The 20858-nt window shown below is 40.6% G+C and overlaps 2 protein-coding genes across 2 annotated transcripts; one reads left to right on the forward strand and one right to left on the reverse strand.

The window, feature by feature from the left end:
• Window positions 1-3326: 3326 nt before the first annotated feature.
• Window positions 3327-9502, forward strand: LOC311045352 (uncharacterized protein). The gene is made up of 10 exons (XM_084057198.1): window positions 3327-3553; window positions 4285-4392; window positions 4601-4993; window positions 5199-5300; window positions 5473-5705; window positions 5826-5920; window positions 6029-6134; window positions 6342-6611; window positions 6786-6960; window positions 7761-9502. The coding sequence occupies exons 1-7, from the start codon at window positions 3520-3522 to the stop codon at window positions 6072-6074; spliced, it is 1011 nt and encodes a 336-aa protein (XP_083913324.1). The 5' UTR covers window positions 3327-3519; the 3' UTR covers window positions 6075-6134; window positions 6342-6611; window positions 6786-6960; window positions 7761-9502.
• A 3218-nt stretch (window positions 9503-12720) lies between these two features.
• On the reverse strand, window positions 12721-20694 carry LOC311045799 (uncharacterized protein). The gene is made up of 6 exons (XM_084057857.1): window positions 20688-20694; window positions 20059-20091; window positions 18820-19020; window positions 16557-16633; window positions 15527-15570; window positions 12721-13295 (listed from the first exon to the last, which is right to left on the reverse strand). The coding sequence occupies exons 3-6, from the start codon at window positions 19010-19012 to the stop codon at window positions 13229-13231; spliced, it is 381 nt and encodes a 126-aa protein (XP_083913983.1). The 5' UTR covers window positions 19013-19020; window positions 20059-20091; window positions 20688-20694; the 3' UTR covers window positions 12721-13228.
• Between the last annotated feature and the right edge of the window lie 164 nt (window positions 20695-20858).

Genomic DNA, 20858 nt, shown 5'->3' on the forward strand with positions numbered 1-20858 from the left:
ACAATTCCACTTGTAGACCAGCCAGGAATTTGAGATGCACAGGTCAAGGATGTATCCAAACAGGGGAAATTCGCCTCGACTTGGCTGGGACTGGGGTCTTGTACCAGAATGTCAGAAAGATCAATGTCTCCCATGATGTTCCCCAGTCTCTTCTGCTTGTGAGAGTTGATCAGCATCATCTGTTTGGTCATCTTCTTCATCACTCAGATCATCAAAATGGTCCATTTATTATTTCACCACTGCCTTTACCATTAAATGACAATTCAACCATTTGGTTGATTTGTTTTTTTTAGATAGGAATAGAATCATACTAATACAATTATTAAACATAAATATAATGAAATAACATTATATGTATTATATTAACAACACTGAATTAGCAGAAGCCCTATTTATCCAACACGGTCTCACTCCGAAAACGTAGCCGGTTGCCTTTTTGTCAGAACCCCGCGACGGAGCCGAATGCCGTCGCTGGACGCCAGCGACGTAATTATGTGCCTTCCACGGTCACTCATAGACATTCATTGAGGTCCAAAGACGACACATTGCGCCGTCACAGGCGGGCCATTGATAATGCATTGGCATTTCAAAACGTGCGTTAAGAAGCTTGTTTGAAATGCACCAGACCACACGCCACCACCCACAAAAACCTGTAAATATTCTGAGTATTTACATACTAGTTTGGTAATTTTTCGATGAGTATTTGTTGAGAACGACACTTTTATTTAACTTTTGTATACCCGTGACGTCACGTCACATTACTTCCGTATATGACTTGATTGACAGTAGTAAAGATCCGATCAAAACTATTTATTTTAATCTAATAGATCTATATAAATGATCTGTTTGTCCACTAATCAATTATTCTGGCACTTAAATGCCTAATGTATGAACAATTCTAGCAATAAATAATTATTTGTAATTTCTTGATTCCTAGCACTCATAAAATCCCGCCTACTGCATCCGGATGTTCACCACGTCCACATACATGAAAACAAACATAACGTTTCCGTATCCGTTCTGAACCGGAAATGTGGTTATAGGCACATTTCACGTTCTGTAAAGGTTCTGGCCTTCTTTTAAAGCTTTTTGAAACAAATAACATCAGTCTTTTGCAGTCGCTTAGGAACAAATAGCAGCATTTATTTTTTCTCAAAACGATTTCATGTTTTTTGTAACATTTAGGACGTAAACAATCATATTGAGGGGCAGTTGTGCAGCAAAAACGTCATTACCAGCGTTGCCAGATTCTGTGAGAGAAACAAGCAACCACTAGTCTAGGAAAACAAGCCCAAAAGAAGCAACTATGGGCCACATGACTCATGAGGACTTCAAACATATACGTCAGCTGCTTGAAAATAGCAGATCTACAAGCTCACAACGTGTCGTGATGCGACGCGTTGTGAGCTTGTAGATCTGCTATTTTCAAATTCATTTTTGGGGGAAATTATAATAAGCATACCTGGCAACACTGGTATGCATATGTGCGTCTATGCCTCCCATGATGCATTGCATTGTTTTTCAACTACATCGCGGTAAGTGAAGTCTTGTTACTTTTTCATTTATTTGATAGAAATACATGTTAAATCTGCACCCCCACCACCACTAAATCATAGAACCACAACACAGGGTTGTTGCTAACATGTTAGGGTGTGTACAGTAGCAAGTTGGTCGGTCTGTATAAGTTTAAAACTGTTTTACAGTGGACATATCCCTAAGCTAACAAGCCATAACAAACAAACACAACAACATGAGCTCGGCTATTTGTGTGTGTCCCTCTTCATTTGTGTGTAGTTATGTATTCTATATGCCATGTTTGTTTGCACAACACTAAAGGCAAAACGAAATGTAATCATTGTTTGTGTTTCCCATTCTGAGTGTACAAATGGATGTTTTATTATGAATAGAATACAAAAGGATCCTATTGAGCCATAGTGCTTTCTTGTGGTTTAAATCCTATAGAACTTTACTGTCCTGTACTGCTAATAAAGTATTAAATCAATTAATCAATCAGTACTAGTAGTACAGTCAAATGTTATGCTAAAATATGAACACAATAAGCCCCAGGGGCTTGTTTACATTTTGGTCCATTGTACTCAATTGAACAGTCATATTATATATACCATACAGAGGTGCAATGCAAAACATGTTGGGATAGGTCAGTTGAATAAGAGAAGATGGGTGGGGGCGGGGGGCAGAGGATTCAACTATAAAGCTGGTACCAGGAGTTAAATAAAGATTTTTTAAAACAGGAACTATTTAATCACTTAATTTAAATGTATTATGATGTTAATGTTGTTGTTGTTTGGATATTCGAAAGTAGCTGATCAAAAAGCTCACAAAGCATTGCGATGTGACGTGTTGTGAGCTTATGGATCTATTTCTTAAAACTGATATGTTACATATTAATTTGGGGCGCTTCACATGAAAAGCCAGAACCAGAACCACTGCCATAGTCCATATTCACACGGCGGCCATTTTGGAATTTAACATTGCGTTGCTGTGGCAACTGGGGTGGCATTTCATTGGCAATATGGCCGCTGTGTGGATATGGTCTATAAGGGTCTATTCCAGGGGTCTTCAACAGGGGGTCCTTAGAGCTACTATAGGGGGTCCGCCAAATCTTTGTGTGATAGGATTATTTTTTTTACATTAACCACTTGAACCCTATAATTCCTTTTCTGAGGGGAACATTAGCCGAAAATAGCAGATCTACAAGCTCTCAACGCCTCGCGCTTGAGAGCTTGTAGATCGGCTATTTTTTGGCAAAGAGGCTATATGTATAGAGGGGGAAAAAGCAGACAAAGTAAACCAAAAAAGTTATCTGAAACACAATTTTATACAATATAGAGGGGGTCCCTGCTTCATCTCTCTCTCAGCTAGGGGGTCCTTGGCCTGAAAACGTTGAAGACCCCTGTTCTATTCGGTTCTGTACACTCTCAGAGTTTATCTCAGGATTTCAGTGTATGCAGCTATTAAAGGTATCGTGATGTGTTTTTGGGCAAGTATAAGATTCTGTATATCTGGTTTAGGGCTGTTTCTCCTTTTGTTCATTGTAATTCTGAATATGTTGCTTTCTCTTACAGATCCTTCCAACCAAACTCTCCTAAACAAACAAACAAACAAACAAACAACCCAAAAGGCACTTTTAAGAGCCACTCTCTCTCTCTCTCTCTCTCGCACTCTCTCTCTCTCTCTCTCTCTCCCCCCCCCCCCCCCCCCCCCACACCTTTCTCTTAGTGTGTGTGTGTGTGTGTGTGTGTGTGTGTGTGTGTGTGTTTACCCTTGTTTGTCTTATCTTTGTCTGTTATTTGTTGTTACCCGTCACCATGAGTGATCCAAAAGCCATGGTTACGGAACTTGAAAGGAGTTTAAATGCCGCAAAAGCGGCAGCTGTGGCCAGAAGTCTAAATGCCTTGATTCCTCCAGAGTCACAATGGAGAGCACCACCAACTCCAGCGAAGAAGGCAAAGGCACCTGGACCAACCGTAAGGTGGAAAAAGAGAGACAGCAATAGAAATGTCATCCCTGCCAGGATCAACCAGAAATCAGGGTCAGTATTGTTATACCATTAACTCATTTAGACCTGAGGCCGATTATAAAATCCACTTTAAAATTTCAAAAGCTTTTGCGATCCACCCATCTGACCACTTAACCCGGCAGCCTATCTCAGCTGCCATGTTCAGTGGTCATATGTGTGGATCGCATACATTTTCAGACCATGTGAAGTGTCCACTTGACTTTGGGCAAGACACTGAACCCCTAACTGCTCCTGATGAGCAGATTGGAGCCTTGCTTTGCCGTCTGTGTTGATGTGTGTGAATCTAATAAACATTGAAAATCACTGTGGATATAACAACATTTACCTTGATAAGGCTTCCTTTAAAAAAGATGTCCTGAGAGCCTTGCCAATGGACAGCTAGACATTTTTTTAAAACAACCTACAGCAATCATTCCTATTTGATTGCATATTCATAGGCGACTGAACTGTCCACGTTATGGTTTGGGAAAAGTCTAATAGTCCTCATGATAATAACCAGGCTGACACTAGTGTTACAGCAAATAGGATAGTGTAGTTATATAGTTAGTTATAGTTTTTACAATTCATGCATTTAGCAGATGCTCTTAATCCAGAGCGACGTGCCATTTTTGGCTGGTTGAAGACCAATCATGCTGCGGCATTCTAGACAATTTGGAAAGGCTTAAGTGCACATGCCAGGCCAGTGAGTAAATGTTGAGGAGAGAGTAAATGTTGATGACAGTGTTTTTTTTTTCCTGTTGTAGCTGGTCCAAGTCGGAAGGCTCATCCAGGTGGTTGCAGTCAGAAACCTGTTCCTCCCAACGATTTTCCTGACACTAATGCTGAGGTCTCCTTTGCTCCAAATGCCGTTGGTGTGTATTTCATTAGTGCAAAGCAATATGTTCATGATATATTCTAATAATCTGTCAATGAGTTTGAATGTTAATTATATGTTTGTATTGCACATTTACCAGAATAAATGTGCAACTAACCTTTTCACAGCCATTATTATACTTTTTATATTGTAAATGTAAAACATAACCTAATGTTGTTTTTCAATATCCCATACTATCTTAACAGAGCGTTTCATACAAGAGCTCCAGCACTCCCTGAGCGTTGCATCGGCTGACATCGAGGAAGCACCAACCCCAGCTCCTCTCCAGGCTTCCTCCGACTGGAGTACGCGGAACCACTCTCTTTTAGAGAGATGGCGGGCAGAGAGACCCTGGCTGATTAACCGCGTTGCAGCGAGGGCACATGTAGGCACACACATGTGCCAACAGTGTGCCATCAGTCCAGCTACTGTCTGCTGTCATGGCTGTGAACCACGGCCATTCCTGTGTGCCGAATGTGACATCAAAACGCACACAGACACTAGAAACGTGATGCACAACAGGGATGCCATGAATGCAGGGTTCTTCCAGCCTTTGCCTCCAACCACCTGCATTGTAGATGAGGCTCATTGCCGTTGTGGTAAGTTCTTGTTTGTGAGTACACCATATCATATCCTCTCTGACTCATTAATCTCATTACTTTGACCACTAAACAATGCATTTTTTTGTCCTGTCTTACGGTCATGGAATCTTTTTAACCTTTCTCACTCTTCTTTCAGTCTCTTCAAGTGGTTCCAGCAATCGTAATGTTCTATTTCCTATTGGACACAAATGATCTTTTTCAGAGTGCTTTGTACCTGTGCGGATACCTGCAAATATCTGTGGTTGTGCATCGGAGGCATTGAGGGTCAACCCAGGAAAGGCTGTTGCTGTGATCACAATGGATGGTAAGGTTTTTTTTTTTTTTTTAAAGCATCTTAAAAATATATTTTTACTTGGTATTTTTACTTACCCACAAGGCTTGTCATAGGTGTATTTATGAAATCAAACGTATGCCTATTGACTAATTTATGCCATGCTAGGTTTTACATTACAGTGTGCGTGTCTTTGATTTTCTAGGGCGATATGATCTCAGCATGCCTGACCTGAGTTGCGAGTCATGCCAAGCCACTTGGACTGCTGGAGTGGACGATCTCATTTGCAGTAACTGCTGGCCTGCTACACTTAATTTCGCAACAGTTTATGCCACAGATATATTTTTCTCATTTGAGAAAATGAAGATGGCTGCACCAGGACTGTCCTGCCAGGCATTTTTAAGAATGCTTGATCAGCGAACTGTTCACTTTGGCCGTGTGAGTATTTAATTTAGTTAGCCAACAGTATATATTTTTTCTTTTTGTCATGTGCATTGAATTTGTTTCTTATTTATTGCCTGCCCATTATAAACTGTTGATATCCTTATTTTGAAATAGACAGGGAAGATCTCAACAGATGCCTTCCAGAAGAGCTACTTTCAGTGGGAAGTTGTACAGTTTGAGCCACATCGCTGTCTCGCCAATATCAGAAGGTAATGATATCAGTGATGTTCTTTAAGATTTTTAATATTCCATGTGGCAGTATTTTACGTGTATGAGACAACATTTGTTTTCTTGTCTTTGATTCTTTGTCATTGTAGGCCGTTAAAGGTCTTCAAAGCCAACAGCAGAACCTGGAATCCCTAAAGGTGGAATTAGCAGTGTCAGAGAGCCAGTTGGAGGATTGGGTGAAGGAGTGGGCAGAAGGTGAGGAATTGATTATTGTTAATGCACATATTATTTGCTCACAGCTTTAAAAGTTATAAGTCAAAACTTAAAATCGAACGGGTAACCAGTGAAGACAGCTAAGATGGGGTGATATGGTCACGTTACCTGGAGTTCACTGACATTGGGTTCCTAATCCTTGTGTCTTATACTGTGGTTTTGTACCCACCTATTTCCTCTCTTCTGCAGCACCAACAACTACTGCTGATGAGCCTGATGCCTTGGCCAATAGGATAGAGATGCTGGTGCTTGGGCTCAAAAGGAGGTCTCAGCGTATGCATAAAGACACTGACGGAACAAAAGCTCGTGCCAGGATCCTTCGACAGATGAGGAAGGAGAAGGAGATCCTAGCTTCTGTTGTAGAACAGTACAACAGGTTGGTTCCTAGCGCAGAACACCTGAGCATGGAAACCATCATATCTGTTGATACAGCATGGCCATGGCAGCTTCATCACAGTGGTATGTACACTAGTCTGTTGACTGCTTCCAACAAATCTGACCCATAATTCCACATAATATACACACTTGCTTGTTGAGTTTGGGAGAGGCAACTTTGAGTGGTGTGTTTACAAGTGTCTAAGTGGCTAACACTGCTCATTTTCCCTGTGAATCTTTGTCATGAATGCATTCCAGATTCTGTCGATCTCAGAACAAAGAGACGGGCGTTATGACGTCATCATGGCAGGAAGGCGACTCACAGAGGAGAAGAAAATCCTGGTGACTGAGATGGAACATCACTGGAAAAGTCTTTCAGCGTATGACCATGACCTGAAGGAGCTGTCGTGCAGTGTTTCTTCTGGGCCAATGAGTATGTATTTGCAATAAATTATTTTTGTAACAACTGCTATGCATTCCATGTCTATAATTCATTATAAACATACTTCTAATATATTCTAATCTGCGTATAACACTGTATAATTATAATAATAAACACCCACAAAATAATCTTAATGCATTTTAACAGTTATCATAACACAAATAGCATTTCATGATGACTTGGGGCTGATGCATATTCCACTTTTAGAGCCGAGTTTAAATCGGTTCGTTTCGGGTGTCACAACATCTCGGCAGCACCCTTCGAACCTCTGAATGACGTTGTTTGGACAGAGCCAAACCGATTTTAACTCTGCTCTAAAAGTGGAGTACGCATCGGCCCTTATAAGGTGACTTAAGGTCAAGTATTATAGGTCTCTATGATCTTGCATAGACAGTTATGACAGTATAATGGATTTTAACAAATATTATAATGCATTATAAGCGTGATTATAAAGCATTACTACTATGAGAATTAAGATGGGATTCTTAGGAAGTGTCATCATACAATGGTTTATGATTGCAGTTATGATTGCTTATAACTGTAACTATAGTTTTATAAGCTTACTCCAATTAATTTTACATGGCCTTATACGTCATTATACAAATCTCTAATGTGTTATTGTTATTGTTATAAGGCATTATTCATGAGTGCTATACTTACAACTGTATAAGTATGTTTATAACACATTATAGGCATGGGATGCATAGCAAGTGTTACAATATTTCATGAATATAATACATACCACTGATGACTGTTACTAACACAGGTTTTGTCTTGTGTTCTACCCCAAGGCTCACCGTGGAAACTAAGTTTCGAGGGTCTGAAAGGACTGCAGTGCATAATCCTCCGTAAGCAGTGGGAAAACCGAAAAGGGATGATGCTGGCATGGGAACATTACATGCAAGTTGATGAACTGATGCAGAGAACGTCACCTTTTTGGACAACACAGATGATGCTGATGATGATGACAGTGACTCAGACATGTCTGAGGACGAATTGGAATAGGCAACCATTGCAGACCATTTCATTTGGCTCTCCTCTGGTCATGTCTATCTCGCTCTCTCTCAACCACTCCTACCTACAGGCCTTTTTTTACAGCCACACTGGACCACTTTGATGGACTACTTTCCCAATGTTGGATTACCACGATTTGTGTGGATTGTTCCCCTTTGCGGACTACTAAACTGCCCCTGGCAGGTAAATAAAACTTTCTGTCAGGTGGAGTTTGCTTTCAGGTTGCCCGACTGGGGACAGCAGGGCTGTGTTGTGTCAGATGGAGCATGGGGTAGGAGAAGGAGAGAGGAGGCCATTGACTCTGGCCCTCAGCAAGGAACACAATCCAACCATTTATGAAGAACGTATGAGGATGCAGAGAGCACGTCCCCTCTCCGCTGTTTGAGAGCGGACGCCAACGGAATCATCACAATATCTGCCTAAACACCTGAACGTGGCCAGAGCACTCTTTCTTCTGGTCTGTGGAATGTAAAATAAGAGCACTGTTTGCCTATAATGTGCTGTTCTCACTGTTGCTACACTTAAAAATATAAAATGGCAAGTGTGAACCCATAGTCATATTCATAGCTATGTATGTATTTTGCTTAAAGATTGAGGTATGACATTTGTTATCGCACAGCCCCAGAAAGTAAAAAATTAACGGTAATCAAAATGTTACGTATCATTCCATAATGACCTTTGGGAAAGTAGAACATGACCTGTCCTTGCCCGACAGGCAAATGCCTCTGACACCTTAGTGTCAACCCCTGAAATAAGATATATATTTCAAGAGCATGATATCATAGTAAACATCCATCTAAACCAGTGATATTGAACTGGAGTCCTGTGGGCCAAATGTGTAGTTTTCTTGTGGCCCTGGAACACATTCCATATACCCAAAATATATTTTGGATGGTTGGTTGTACAGGATGACAACGTTTTTTTGCTTTCCGTAACCGTTAACCAAAACTTGTTACATCAGCTTGTTGCATGCTGACCACTGACCAGTGTTTTGTGCTATAGTACAAACGTATGTCGATTGCACAGTGTGTGCTGCAGGTAGGCCACTATATGACCATAATGGACATGGTTACTTCCTGACTGCTTCATACATGTACGCATTTGATGTTTGAGAGGATAATGTCTGTGCCAGACCTTTTTAGTGCACAGGCTTAGAATTTGAGAAAATGGGAAGTATGCATTTGAATGTGTTCTGTGTGCGGGTCCCTTTGTGTCTTTGTGAGAACAGTAGCGGGGGCAGGTGAAATGCTTCTGAAGTGTTTGTATGTTTGTATGAATGGGTGAAGTGGTCCCTTTTCCTGTTAATACTTTTAACAGTACAGGCAGTACAGTACGTTTATGCTAATGTAATGACAAAAAAATTAAATAAAAAGGCCCAGGGGCTTCTTTTCCATTGTGCGAATGTGATCTGTGTTTTGCAGGGTACATGTTTGTATATATTGTATACTGTTTATTATTGATGGTACTTCTGGACCATATGAAGGTGTGATTCACACGGAAATGCTGTCTGATTTATAGTTCTCTGCACCTCAATAAAAGGCAGTTAAACCTTCCTTGTTATTCCATTGCCTCCTCCTTATATTGGTCCTTCTGGAATGTATTCATCTCTATTGCTGTATCTGACAGTCCTTGTTGTGTATCTGTCATCTTGTAACTGCTGGCTGACTGTGCTGCCTCTGGGCAACTGACGTAATGATGTAACTGATGTAATGTGCCAATAACACTGATTCTGATTAAAAGATAGTTAAAGCTACTTATAGAACACCAGGAAATGCCTTCGTGTATTGTTTGTATTCTATGCAAGTAATACATTTTTCAGTAAATGTCCGTTGAATGTTCTTATGAAGCATTTTGTTCATACAAAACCGCAAGTCATGCTTTCATTCCCACTAGCTGAAGGACAAAATGTGTGGACATTCAAGGTGGAGAGTTGGGACATTTCTGGAGCACAATAAACATATTTTATGTGAATCATTGTAGACCAGCCTATTACCACATGATGCCAAAATATTACATTTAAAGGTGATTACTGGCTTTAGCTGGCAGTGGGAATATACTACAACAATACATTCCAGGAATCTGTAATAGTACAGTGTAATAGTATAGTAGCACTCATAAGCAGATTATAATGCATTATAACTATGCTTATAAGACAGGGGTCTTATAAAGGGGCCCGGGACCCCTAGTGTGTCCTCAGAGTTACTCCAGGGGGTCCGGCAAATCTTTGTGATAGGATCTTTTTTTTTTACATTAATAACCTGAACCCTAGCATCTCAATTCTTATGAACATTAGCTGAAAATAGCAGATCTACATGCTCACAACGCCTCACGCTGCAAGGCGTTGTGAGCTTGTAGATCGGCTATTTTCGGCAAAGTGGTTTGGTGTCGAGGGCAAAAGAAGCAAATCAAGTACCAAGTATTGAATGTTTAAGTGGTTAAATGTATGAAATGAACCAAAAATATTAATTTACACAGCACTGATGATAGTCAATGAAGCTATCTATGAAATCTATGAAAACGTTTAATCTGCAACACAATTGTATGCAATGTATGGAGGTCCCTGCTTCATCTCTCTCTCAGCTAGGGGGTCCTTGGGATGAAAACGTTGAAGACCCCTGTTATAAGACATTATGCATAGCAAGTGTTACCAAGGTGGGTGTATATGAAAGTAATGAGTATCAGAAAGCTGGCCACATGGGGCCTGGGAATGTCAAAATACAGCTCTGTGTCAAACATGACACCAAGGTTAGTGTAATAGTGTAATAGTGTAATAGTGTAGTAGTGTAATAGTGTAATAGACTAATAAAGTAATAGAGGGTATGGGGTGCGTGCTGGCTTAGCGGTCCAGGTGCATACCACATAGGCTCTGATGCCTGGCAGCGTGTCGCGGGTTCGAGTCCCGATCCTGGCGGCCTTTGCTGTGTGTCGCCCCCCATCTCTCTCCCCATTTCCTGTCAGCCTATACTGTCCTATCAATAAAGGCATAAAAGCCCAAAAACAAATAATTTTTAAAAAAGTAATAAAGGGTAGGCATCATATGCCACTCATCTACACTGAGTGCCAAAACATAAAGCATCATGAAGCATTGGAGTTTGGAAGAGCTCATTGGGAAACTCCTACTGACGCTGTATTTTGCCACTCAATAGACGTTCATGCATAACTTCCAGGTACAATGATGTCACAAGCATACCCTTGACCTGCACCTTAACCCTTAACCTCAGTAAGACTATGCCTAAACCTTACCATAACCCTAACCTCAGTACAACTAGGCCTGCCAAGGAGCCAATCAAGACACAGGTGAGGCGGGTCTATCCTATAACGTTGATGGGATCCATAATAACACATAGGACTGTGCCTGAAATAACCGATTCACACAAGCTCAAATGAGTAGCATCGGCAACCCGTTGTGATCTTGTAGATCGTCTATTTTATTGCCCTTTGAACAATGTTCAAAGGGCACCTGTGATGAGCAGGAACAACCCATAATATTTACAATGAAATATGTTTCTATGTAGGGCAAGGCCTTTCAAATTATGGCTTTGCTGTTGACCTATGACAAAGTTTAATGTCCATCTCCTTCCAAGCTATGAGTCTAACAGTCATACATTCTCAGACCATTTCAGAGCCATCCTAGATAAAATCAGTCAAACAGATGTTTCAGGAATTATTTAGTAACCAAATGTGTTTGAGATATTGATGTGTGCCTTACTTACATAGTCATCCATTACAATTAGGAAAACTACATGTTGGAGCTGATACGTAGTTTAGGGTTAGGTTAGGGTTACCTAAGCCTAAGCCTCATTCCCCTGGCTAGCATGATGCAACTCCTTGCAACCAAACGGTTTCATGCAACTACTTGCAACTGCTCGCAACCATTATCCCCAATGGCAGTTCCAAGGAGTTGCATTGGTGTGACATGTCCATAAAACTGTTTAGTTGCAAGGAGTTGCATCGCAAATCATTGGTGTGGTTTGGGCTTTAAAATGAAAATCATTTTACCTTTTATCAAAAAGGTCCGAACACCTCTCAGTCTGTTCCTTGTTTGTTTGTGGGCTATGATGCAAAACAAATCTGTCAAACAGGTCATTCTCTGTAACACTTGTTGAGGCATCTTCCTCTTCTCCAGGCTTCAAATCCTGGATCCCATTCAGTTTATTGTCTACACGTTAACCCCTCAGGAATATAGAAATAACATTGATTTTCATGCATGGCTAGCAGTCTACACACAAAAGAGGGTATGGGGAGTCAGTAGGAGTGAGGAGTTAGGAGGATTTTCCAAACAAGCGCTTCCAAACTCCAGCTTCATGATGCTTTGTTTTGCCACAGTCTAGATGAGTGACATAGGATGCATACCCTCTTATAGATAACTATCATCATTGTCTGAATCATTAAGTTATTGGGTGTATGGCTTTAAATTCTCATTGTTTCCATGGTTGGCAAATGATGTATTATCAAAAGTGTGTATCTCCTTGCATCACCTTCATTTCATTTTGTAAAACATATGTTTTCTTGGATAATGAGTCTGAATAAACAACTGTCCATACAGTTGTATAGTCTATCTGCAGCTGACACTGTATTGCCTACATACAGTATCTGGCTCATATCCAGTATATCTAGGATACATTCATTCATTGACAAAAGACAGTTAATATCACTGTTGATTGGTATAGATTGACATCTTGGAAGAAACAACATTCAAAGTGCAAAAGGCTTTTAATGACACCAAAGAAAGAAACAAAGAAAACATATTGCACAGAACAAAATAGGCAGTGGAAGAACTCACATGTTTCACTTAAGTAAAAGAATCAATACAGCAATGTAGAAATATACTCTGTTAAATGTGACTTGAGTAATAGTGCAAAAGCATTGGCATGTATTCCAAAGTATTCCAAAACTAAAAGTGCTCATCTTGCAGAATGTCCCATTTCAAGTTTCCAAATGTAATATGAAAATAGCAGATCTACAAGACACAACCCATTGTGAGCTTGTAGATCGACTATTTTCAAATGGCCGAAATAAGGCTGAAGTGGTTAATGTATGTTTTCTAATAATAAAAAAAATCTCCAAAATAAATATTAACACAAAGTAAAAGTACAATATTGTCCTCTGAGATGTAGTGGTTTCAAAGTATGGCGTAGATGCTGGTTTTCCACCTCTGTCCAATCGGGTGAGACGAAGGCGGATACGGGGAGGGTTATCAGCTGGCAGCCATACTTTCATCGGACCGTACCCTTTAGGCGTGAGGTTACTGGTTGGCCCTGTCCTCTGGAAACTTCTTGGCTGGTTCCCATGTGTCTTCCCAGATTTTGTCACTGTAAAGTATAAATACATTATTTAGAGAAATTCATTTATCCCATGGGTCTTCAAAAGGGGCACTGGGACACCTTTTATTTTTATATTAACCACCTGAAACATTCTAAGAGAAGATCTACAACCTCACAATGCCTCGCACTGAGACGTGACGTGAGTTTGTAGATTATCAATTTTTGGTGACGAGATTTGGTGTCGAGGGGAAAAAGTGTTTGCATCAGTATCATGCAGCCCTAATGCACATGTATGTCTATTGCCTAATGCCTACATGTAAAAAAGATAAGACAAGAAGCATAGCAGCCAACATTCCACTTCTGGTAATTTCATTATTTTGATTTATGTGAATTTAGATTAGTTCCTCATAAAACAATTTACTCTAGTACTGGTGACAGACAGTCCATCACAGTTCTATCTGAAGTCTGAAAGATAAGTCATTAATAACATTAGTCGACTAACAGTCATTAACTACTAGAATCCAACAATGTGAATTTTGTAACCTTCCTGTACATTCAAGCTGTACAAGCAAATTACACAGAAGCTTCCAATTCAACTGCTGAGGCCGGTGGACTGCAGCTGCCAATCAAGCCCATACGCTGAGCTAGAGCTTTAATCGGGCCTAAATATGTGAGCCCAGCCCAACCCAGCCCGACAGAAACGATACATAATTGACAATTGGAGCCCAACACAGCCCGAAGCCTGACATTCTAAAGAAGTATAATTGTTGCATGCAGCCTTATATTTTTGTCATTACATATTGGTGATTCGAAGAACAGAGTCATTCTACCCTTTTCCAACTGTCTTTATATATAAACAAAAACCCAGCTTGTAGCAAGCACCGTCCTAATTAAGGAACAATAAACATCGGAGCCTCGCTGGAGAACACGGCTGACGGCCGCCGCTAAATCAGGCAACAGGTGTACAGGCTATTATAGCTACAAAGTTCACACGTCTATAATATTATTAGGATATACAAAAGTGACCGTGGATGGTTTCAACAATGTCCTCCGCTCCACTTGGGCACTGCATGCATGCAGACGCCACAGCGGCCACCGCCACATACACACACACTCAACTGTTGCGCCACAGCGCACACAGTCACACATGCTGAACTGTATCAAGTAGCTCATAACTCACAGCCACAGTTATGAGCGCAGCTTACATAGTCACAGAGACATCATGATACCGCGCTGCGCTTGCCTGCCTGATAAAAACAAGACCAGGAGACCTGGTTCTGCCAGACCTAAGCCGGACTTCACATAAGGTGCTTTTCGTTAGTGAGGGAGACGAAAGTCTCCCTCAAGACGAAAGTGAAGTCTCCCTCACTTTCGTCTTTCGCCTTTCATCTCAGAGAAATCAAGGTGCTTTTCCTTGACGTTAGGGAGGTAGACCAAATCAACATCAACATCAGTCAAGGAGGTACCCTGTTCTATCTCTCTTTTCCTCTTCCTCTTAATGGACTCCATCGGCAAGGTTTGCTAAATGAATCGAACTTTGTTCGATATGCTGATAGGGGGAACCCTAATTTATGGATAATAAAATGTAATTGATCGATATTTCAGGATATTTGACATTGAAGGTCTAATTGAAATATTTGTCTTACGTTTTATATATACCATCTGTATTTATACTTGTAACATAATAGTGATGTCATGAGTAGTCTGTGCCTATTTATTCATGCAGATGAAACCTAACCACAACCCGACAAAGAAACCTAACCACAACCAGACATACCATGTAGTCTGTGCCTATTTATTCATGCAGAAGAAACCTAACCACAACCAGACATACCATGTATGGACAAAATGGTGACAAAGGCTCGTGTAGGCCATACCTTTCAGATCTGGCAAAAAGTGACCCAACCCAATGCCCGACAAATACGTGACCAATTGGGCCCGGCCCAGCCCTCGCCGCGCAGACCCGTCGGCCTCGGGCTGAGATCTTAAGCTCTACGCTGAACAGCACACAGCAGAGAGTGAGGGAGAGAGATAAAAGCACCTGGAAGTTAGGTCGTCAGCTTTTCATTTTGCCTACTTTAACTGGACACGTTGTACCAGCGTACTTTGATGTGAAAATGTGGGCCATCGGCAGGTCTGCAACACCACACAGATGAGGTGTAACCTTCCTAAATAGTAAGGCAAATTTGAGAGGGAAGAAAGAATTGTGGGATCAACCAGAAACAACTGCCTCTGGTAGGGCAAATAGTGTCAATTGAATAATATCAAAAATGTCTTACCATGCAGGACAAGGCGCCCAATGCACCAACACTTCTTTGTTGCCCTAAAAAACAAACACACACACACACACACACACACACACACACACACACACACACACACACACACACACACACACACACACACACACACACACACAGTATAAGAAATCACTGGGTAAGGTATGCCATTATTTTTAGTACCTTTGCTTGTCTCAGTCATGATCAGCCTTAAGACAAATATACAAATTAACATGGTTCTGTGGGGCCGACAGCCAAGTGGTTATGGGAAATACTACCGCCTGACACTGAGTCCCCAGGTTGATTCCTGGGCAGGTCAGACCTTTGCTCCAATACTCTCCCTGCTTCCTTTATCTATACACTGTGAGACTATTAGCCTTGGACGATGTCTATTAAATCGCCATCTGCACATCAAACCATTGTGATGTGCGATAGCATCAGGACTTTTTGGAGTCTAGAGCGGGTACAGAAACGGCCTCTCTTTGTGTAGAACTGGTTTGTGCAAATTACTGGTGAAAGTAGTCTGAACAGGATCTGAGCACTGAGCAGTAAAATGACCTCACAGTTCCTCACACTATTGAAAAGCAGAAAGCCTGGTGACGTGAAGTTAACTTACTGGAACAGTGGGTTGTTTTAATAAACCCTTGTAGGAACCCTGACCCCCTGACTGATTTGTCACATTTTTAGTGGCCACAACCCATAAATGCTCATCCCATAATTGCATCTTCACTACAAATGGGGAACCATTTAAATAGTAAATAAACATGCGTCCCAACGGTATAACAGTTATTGCCAAGAACCTTTGTTACAATAGAGCAATAATCGACCAAACAGAAATGTCCCCTATGTGTGTGTATGTAGCCTGTGTGTGTGTGTGTGTGTGTGTGTGTGTGTGTGTGTGTGTGTGTGTGTGTGTGTGTGTGTGTGTGTGTGTGTGTGTGTGTGTGTGTGTGTGTGTGTGTGTGTGTGTGTGTGCAGAGAGAGAGAGAGAGACACACACACAGACAGATAGGGTTCTATATTTTTTTACCTCATTTGTCCTTCTCCCTGTTATCTCCTTATATGGGTAGACCTGGGACCTTTTCATCTGGGAACATTTCTTGTAAACTTGAAGGATGAAAAGACAAGTTCATTAAGCCATGATGCTTTGTAAATGTCAGCAGTATTTTACATCTATCTATACATTTTCTGAATCTCTATGCATCTGTGTTTATGCCCATAGCCAATCAGAGAGGGGCTGTTTATGCCCATAGCCCATCAGAGGGGAAAGGGTGGTGTCTCCTAGCCTGGTATCCAGCCTGCTTCGCTACGTTCGGCGGACTTTTTTTTCTCTCTTCGCTTCTCAGTCTGGAACGCACCCCATTGACTCGTTTTGCAGAACTACACTGGAACTACATATGTTACGTTAGGCAACGTCGTTGCTGATTGGATGTTGTTCAAACGAATGACGAATCACAACGATCCCACTGTTTTTTTTGTCCCGCCCCGCACCACAGACCAATCAGAAGCCACGGCACGACTCGAAACGTTTGTCATGTCCCGCCTCCCTTGGAGATAGGAGGCATTCCAGACTGATAAGCGGAGAGAGAGAAAAAAGTCCGCCGAACGTAGCGAATCAGGCTGGATCCCAGGCTAGGTGTCTCCATGATTGGTCAAGCCTTCACGTGACATCATAATGTCTTACTATAAAACAATGACAATGTGGGGTAATGCTGTTAAGTTGTAGAACTATGCCAGAGTCACAACAAGCAGCACAAGATAAACGCCTAGCTGTGGACAAAAATTGGGCAAATTAGCCAAATCTATGTGTCTTTAGTGATGCTGTAGTGATTGGGTGTAAAGGGAACAAGTACAAATCCATGGGGGACTCCAGTCAACAAAGTATATAGGGTTTAAGTGCCTAACCACTTAAAACCTATACTTAGTTGATTCCAAAGTGCTCTATACTAGGCCCCCTCCTGTTGCCACTCTACACTACAAATCTTCGCTGACAATAATTATAGTTTGGCTAATTTCAATGAATGTACACAACCCATTCAGACCGGGATAACCTATATGTTCTCTGGGAACACGTCTAAGTCATTCATTTCTGAAACTCTTAAAAGCCTCATTTATACTACAACATATGACATACTTGGATGCAGAAAATACCAGATCTGCAAGCTCACAAAAACAAATAAAATAAAAACATTTAAAAGCCAATGTGGATGACACTAACACATTCATTTATATTCACATAAAAACAAACATTTAACACAGAATAGCAATATACAGGACAGCCAAGTATATAAGTCCAGCAACTTGTCCTTTGCAGAAATATGCAGAATATGATTCAGCTATTGTGGCATGTGTCAGTAGAGGTTAAGAGATGGAGTACAGAGGACTGGTGAACAGCTTTGTCAGGTGGTGCAAACAGAACCACCTGCTCCTTTGGTGTGTAGGACTCTGCTGAACATGTTCTATCAATCAGTAGTGGCCAGCGCAGTACTGTATGCGGCGGTATGTTGGAGGGGTAGTATCAAGGAAGGCGACAGCAGGAGGCTGAATCAAGCTGGTTCTGTCCTCGGTACCACTTTGGATACTGTGGCCATCATGGACAATCCCTCTCCTTCCCTACTACTGTGGCAGGGCAGAAAAGCTCCTTCAGCAACAGACTGTTACATGTAACAGTCAGTCCCAAGTTGCAAGAAGGAGCGCTATAGGAGATATTTTCTGCCTGCAGCAATAAGACTGTACAAGTCCTCATCTGGTTGGCTTGATCAGGCTGATTAGGATGGGGGATGTGGGATGCAAGCCATCGGACTCTTGAGTAGTGTTTGGTCTGTCTTCTTAATATTGTAGGTTGACGATGCTTAGATGCATATTTATTTATTATTCATTTTTTTTGTTTCATCTAATGTGTTTTTATTGATGTCTCTATGAGAGCTGCCTTTCCCCTCGGGGAAGAATAAAGTACCTACCTACCTAGCTAAGACCATGTAATAAGCTGACAGCTGGGGGGGGGGGACACTATAAAGGCCACTGCACACAGGATGCGATTATTCACATGGAAAAAAGGCACCCTGTCTGAGCCAACCTAAAAATACTGTATTGAGTCCATAAATTAACATACCTTGAAGATGGTTGATATTTCTATATTATAAATTGTTTATATGATTGGTCTTATGTAATATTCTAATATTTTGAGATTTATTCATGAGCTGTATTGATATAATAATCATCAAGGTAAAAATATATATTTTCTTACAACTTTTACATGATTTTTAGAAGGATCTACGTATAGTTTTACTTACTGCACATATTGTCCACTTGGCGAGACACATTCTTGTCTTTAACAATTCTTTTGGCCCACTCTGGGCCATACTTGAGTACTTTGGCAGCCACTGCTGGTTTTGATTGGAGAGAATAACATGTCCCACAGGACATCCTCCTGGCCTCCATATTGGCTTGGCATTTGGGACATGTCTTTTTCTTCGGTCGTGTCATTTTTGGAACTGTTGAGACAAAGAAAATAACCAGAATTTTACACAATGTATTTATTCATAATAATTGTAAGAATGTACAGAAGGAACCAAATACACTCTTCTGGCTGTGGCACTGTAAATGTTTAATGTCAAGGACCCCAAATTATATTAATTTGCTATTCAGAAATAGCAGATCGTCAAGCTCACAACATGTTGCATAGCAATGTGTTGTGAGCTTTTAGATCAGCTATTTAAGATAAAACCCTACAATAAAATTGGGTAAAGTGTTAATTCTCATTAAACTTTTAATCCCTATCTAGATTGGATTTTGGGTAGTTCAAAACCAAAAAACAGGATTGGGAGCACTCTGATATCTGATGAGATCAGGAAAACCTACTCAAATCTGGATCAAAACAAAAAACAGGATTGGGATCAGTTTGATTAGAAAATAATAATAAATAAAATGAAAATAAATGCTGTTATTTGATTTGCTCATATAGCGTGCAACACCTACAGTACCATCAGCTCCCAGTACTTAACAGGTTGCAGAACAATGGCTGCACAAAACAAAACACTTTGTATGACAATGGGACTAAACTTGAAAGCAGGGTGTGTAGAACCAGTGGTGGATAAAGTACTCAAATGTTTTAATTAAAAACATATGTAAGTGAGAGTCTGGCATTCAAAACCTTTACAACTATTTTCAGAATGATGTAGCTTTCAAGTTTCTATCTATTTTCTTCACCAGGTTGACAAAAGCTACATCAATACATATTCAACAGCACACCAAATGAGTTGAGTACAGTTGGTATTCATAGAGAATTATCCACGTGCATCCATTTGTAGCATTTACAGTTCTGTGTTTCATTCAATCACTCAGAGTCAAATAGAAGTGTAGCTACTTATTTTGTAAGAGAGCTTTAATAAAGAATAACTTAGTAGAATAGAGTGCTACATTTGTTTAGTTTGTCCAACACTGAACACACATTATTCCAATTTCTGTCATGTATTTGCTGTGAGTTAAAGATGTGTGGTTGTGTTATTGTGTTTTAAGTTGTTGGTACTCACTGGAACAAGGTGATGAATGACAAAGAAAGAAACCTGTAAAGGGGGGAGGGAAATGAAGATATAAATGCATAATACTTAAGATCAAATATTCCAGTGGCCACCAAATGGACCCTTACAGTTCTGTAACTAAACAATTTAAGCACTGATATTCAGGATCTCTTGGTCTTTATAAACAAACTTAGCACAGGGTATATGAAAAATGGCCAAACCCTTAAACCACAAGAAAGCACTATGGCTCAATAGGATCCTTTTGTATTCTATTCATAATAAAACATCCATTTGTACACTCAGAATGGGAAACACAAACAATGATTACATTTAGTTTTGCCTTTAGTGTTGTGCAAACAAACATGGCATATAGAATACATAACTACACACAAATGAAGAGGGACACACACAAATAGCCGAGCTCATGTTGTTGTGTTTGTTTGTTATGGCTTGTTAGCTTAGGGATATGTCCACTGTAAAACAGTTTTAAACTTATACAGACCGACCAACTTGCTACTGTACACACCCTAACATGTTAGCAACAACCCTGTGTTGTGGTTCTATGATTTAGTGGTGGTGGGGGTGCAGATTTAACATGTATTTCTATTAAATAAATGAAAAAGTAACAAGACTTCACTTACCGCGATGTAGTTGAAAAACAATGCAATGCATCATGGGAGGCATAGACGCACATATGCATACCAGTGTTGCCAGGTATGCTTATTATAATTTCCCCCAAAAATGAATTTGAAAATAGCAGATCTACAAGCTCACAACGCGTCGCATCACGACACGTTGTGAGCTTGTAGATC

Source organism: Gymnoscopelus microlampas, assembly GCF_963454915.1.
Source record: "Gymnoscopelus microlampas genome assembly, chromosome: 5".
NCBI lineage: Eukaryota > Metazoa > Chordata > Actinopteri > Myctophiformes > Myctophidae > Gymnoscopelus > Gymnoscopelus microlampas.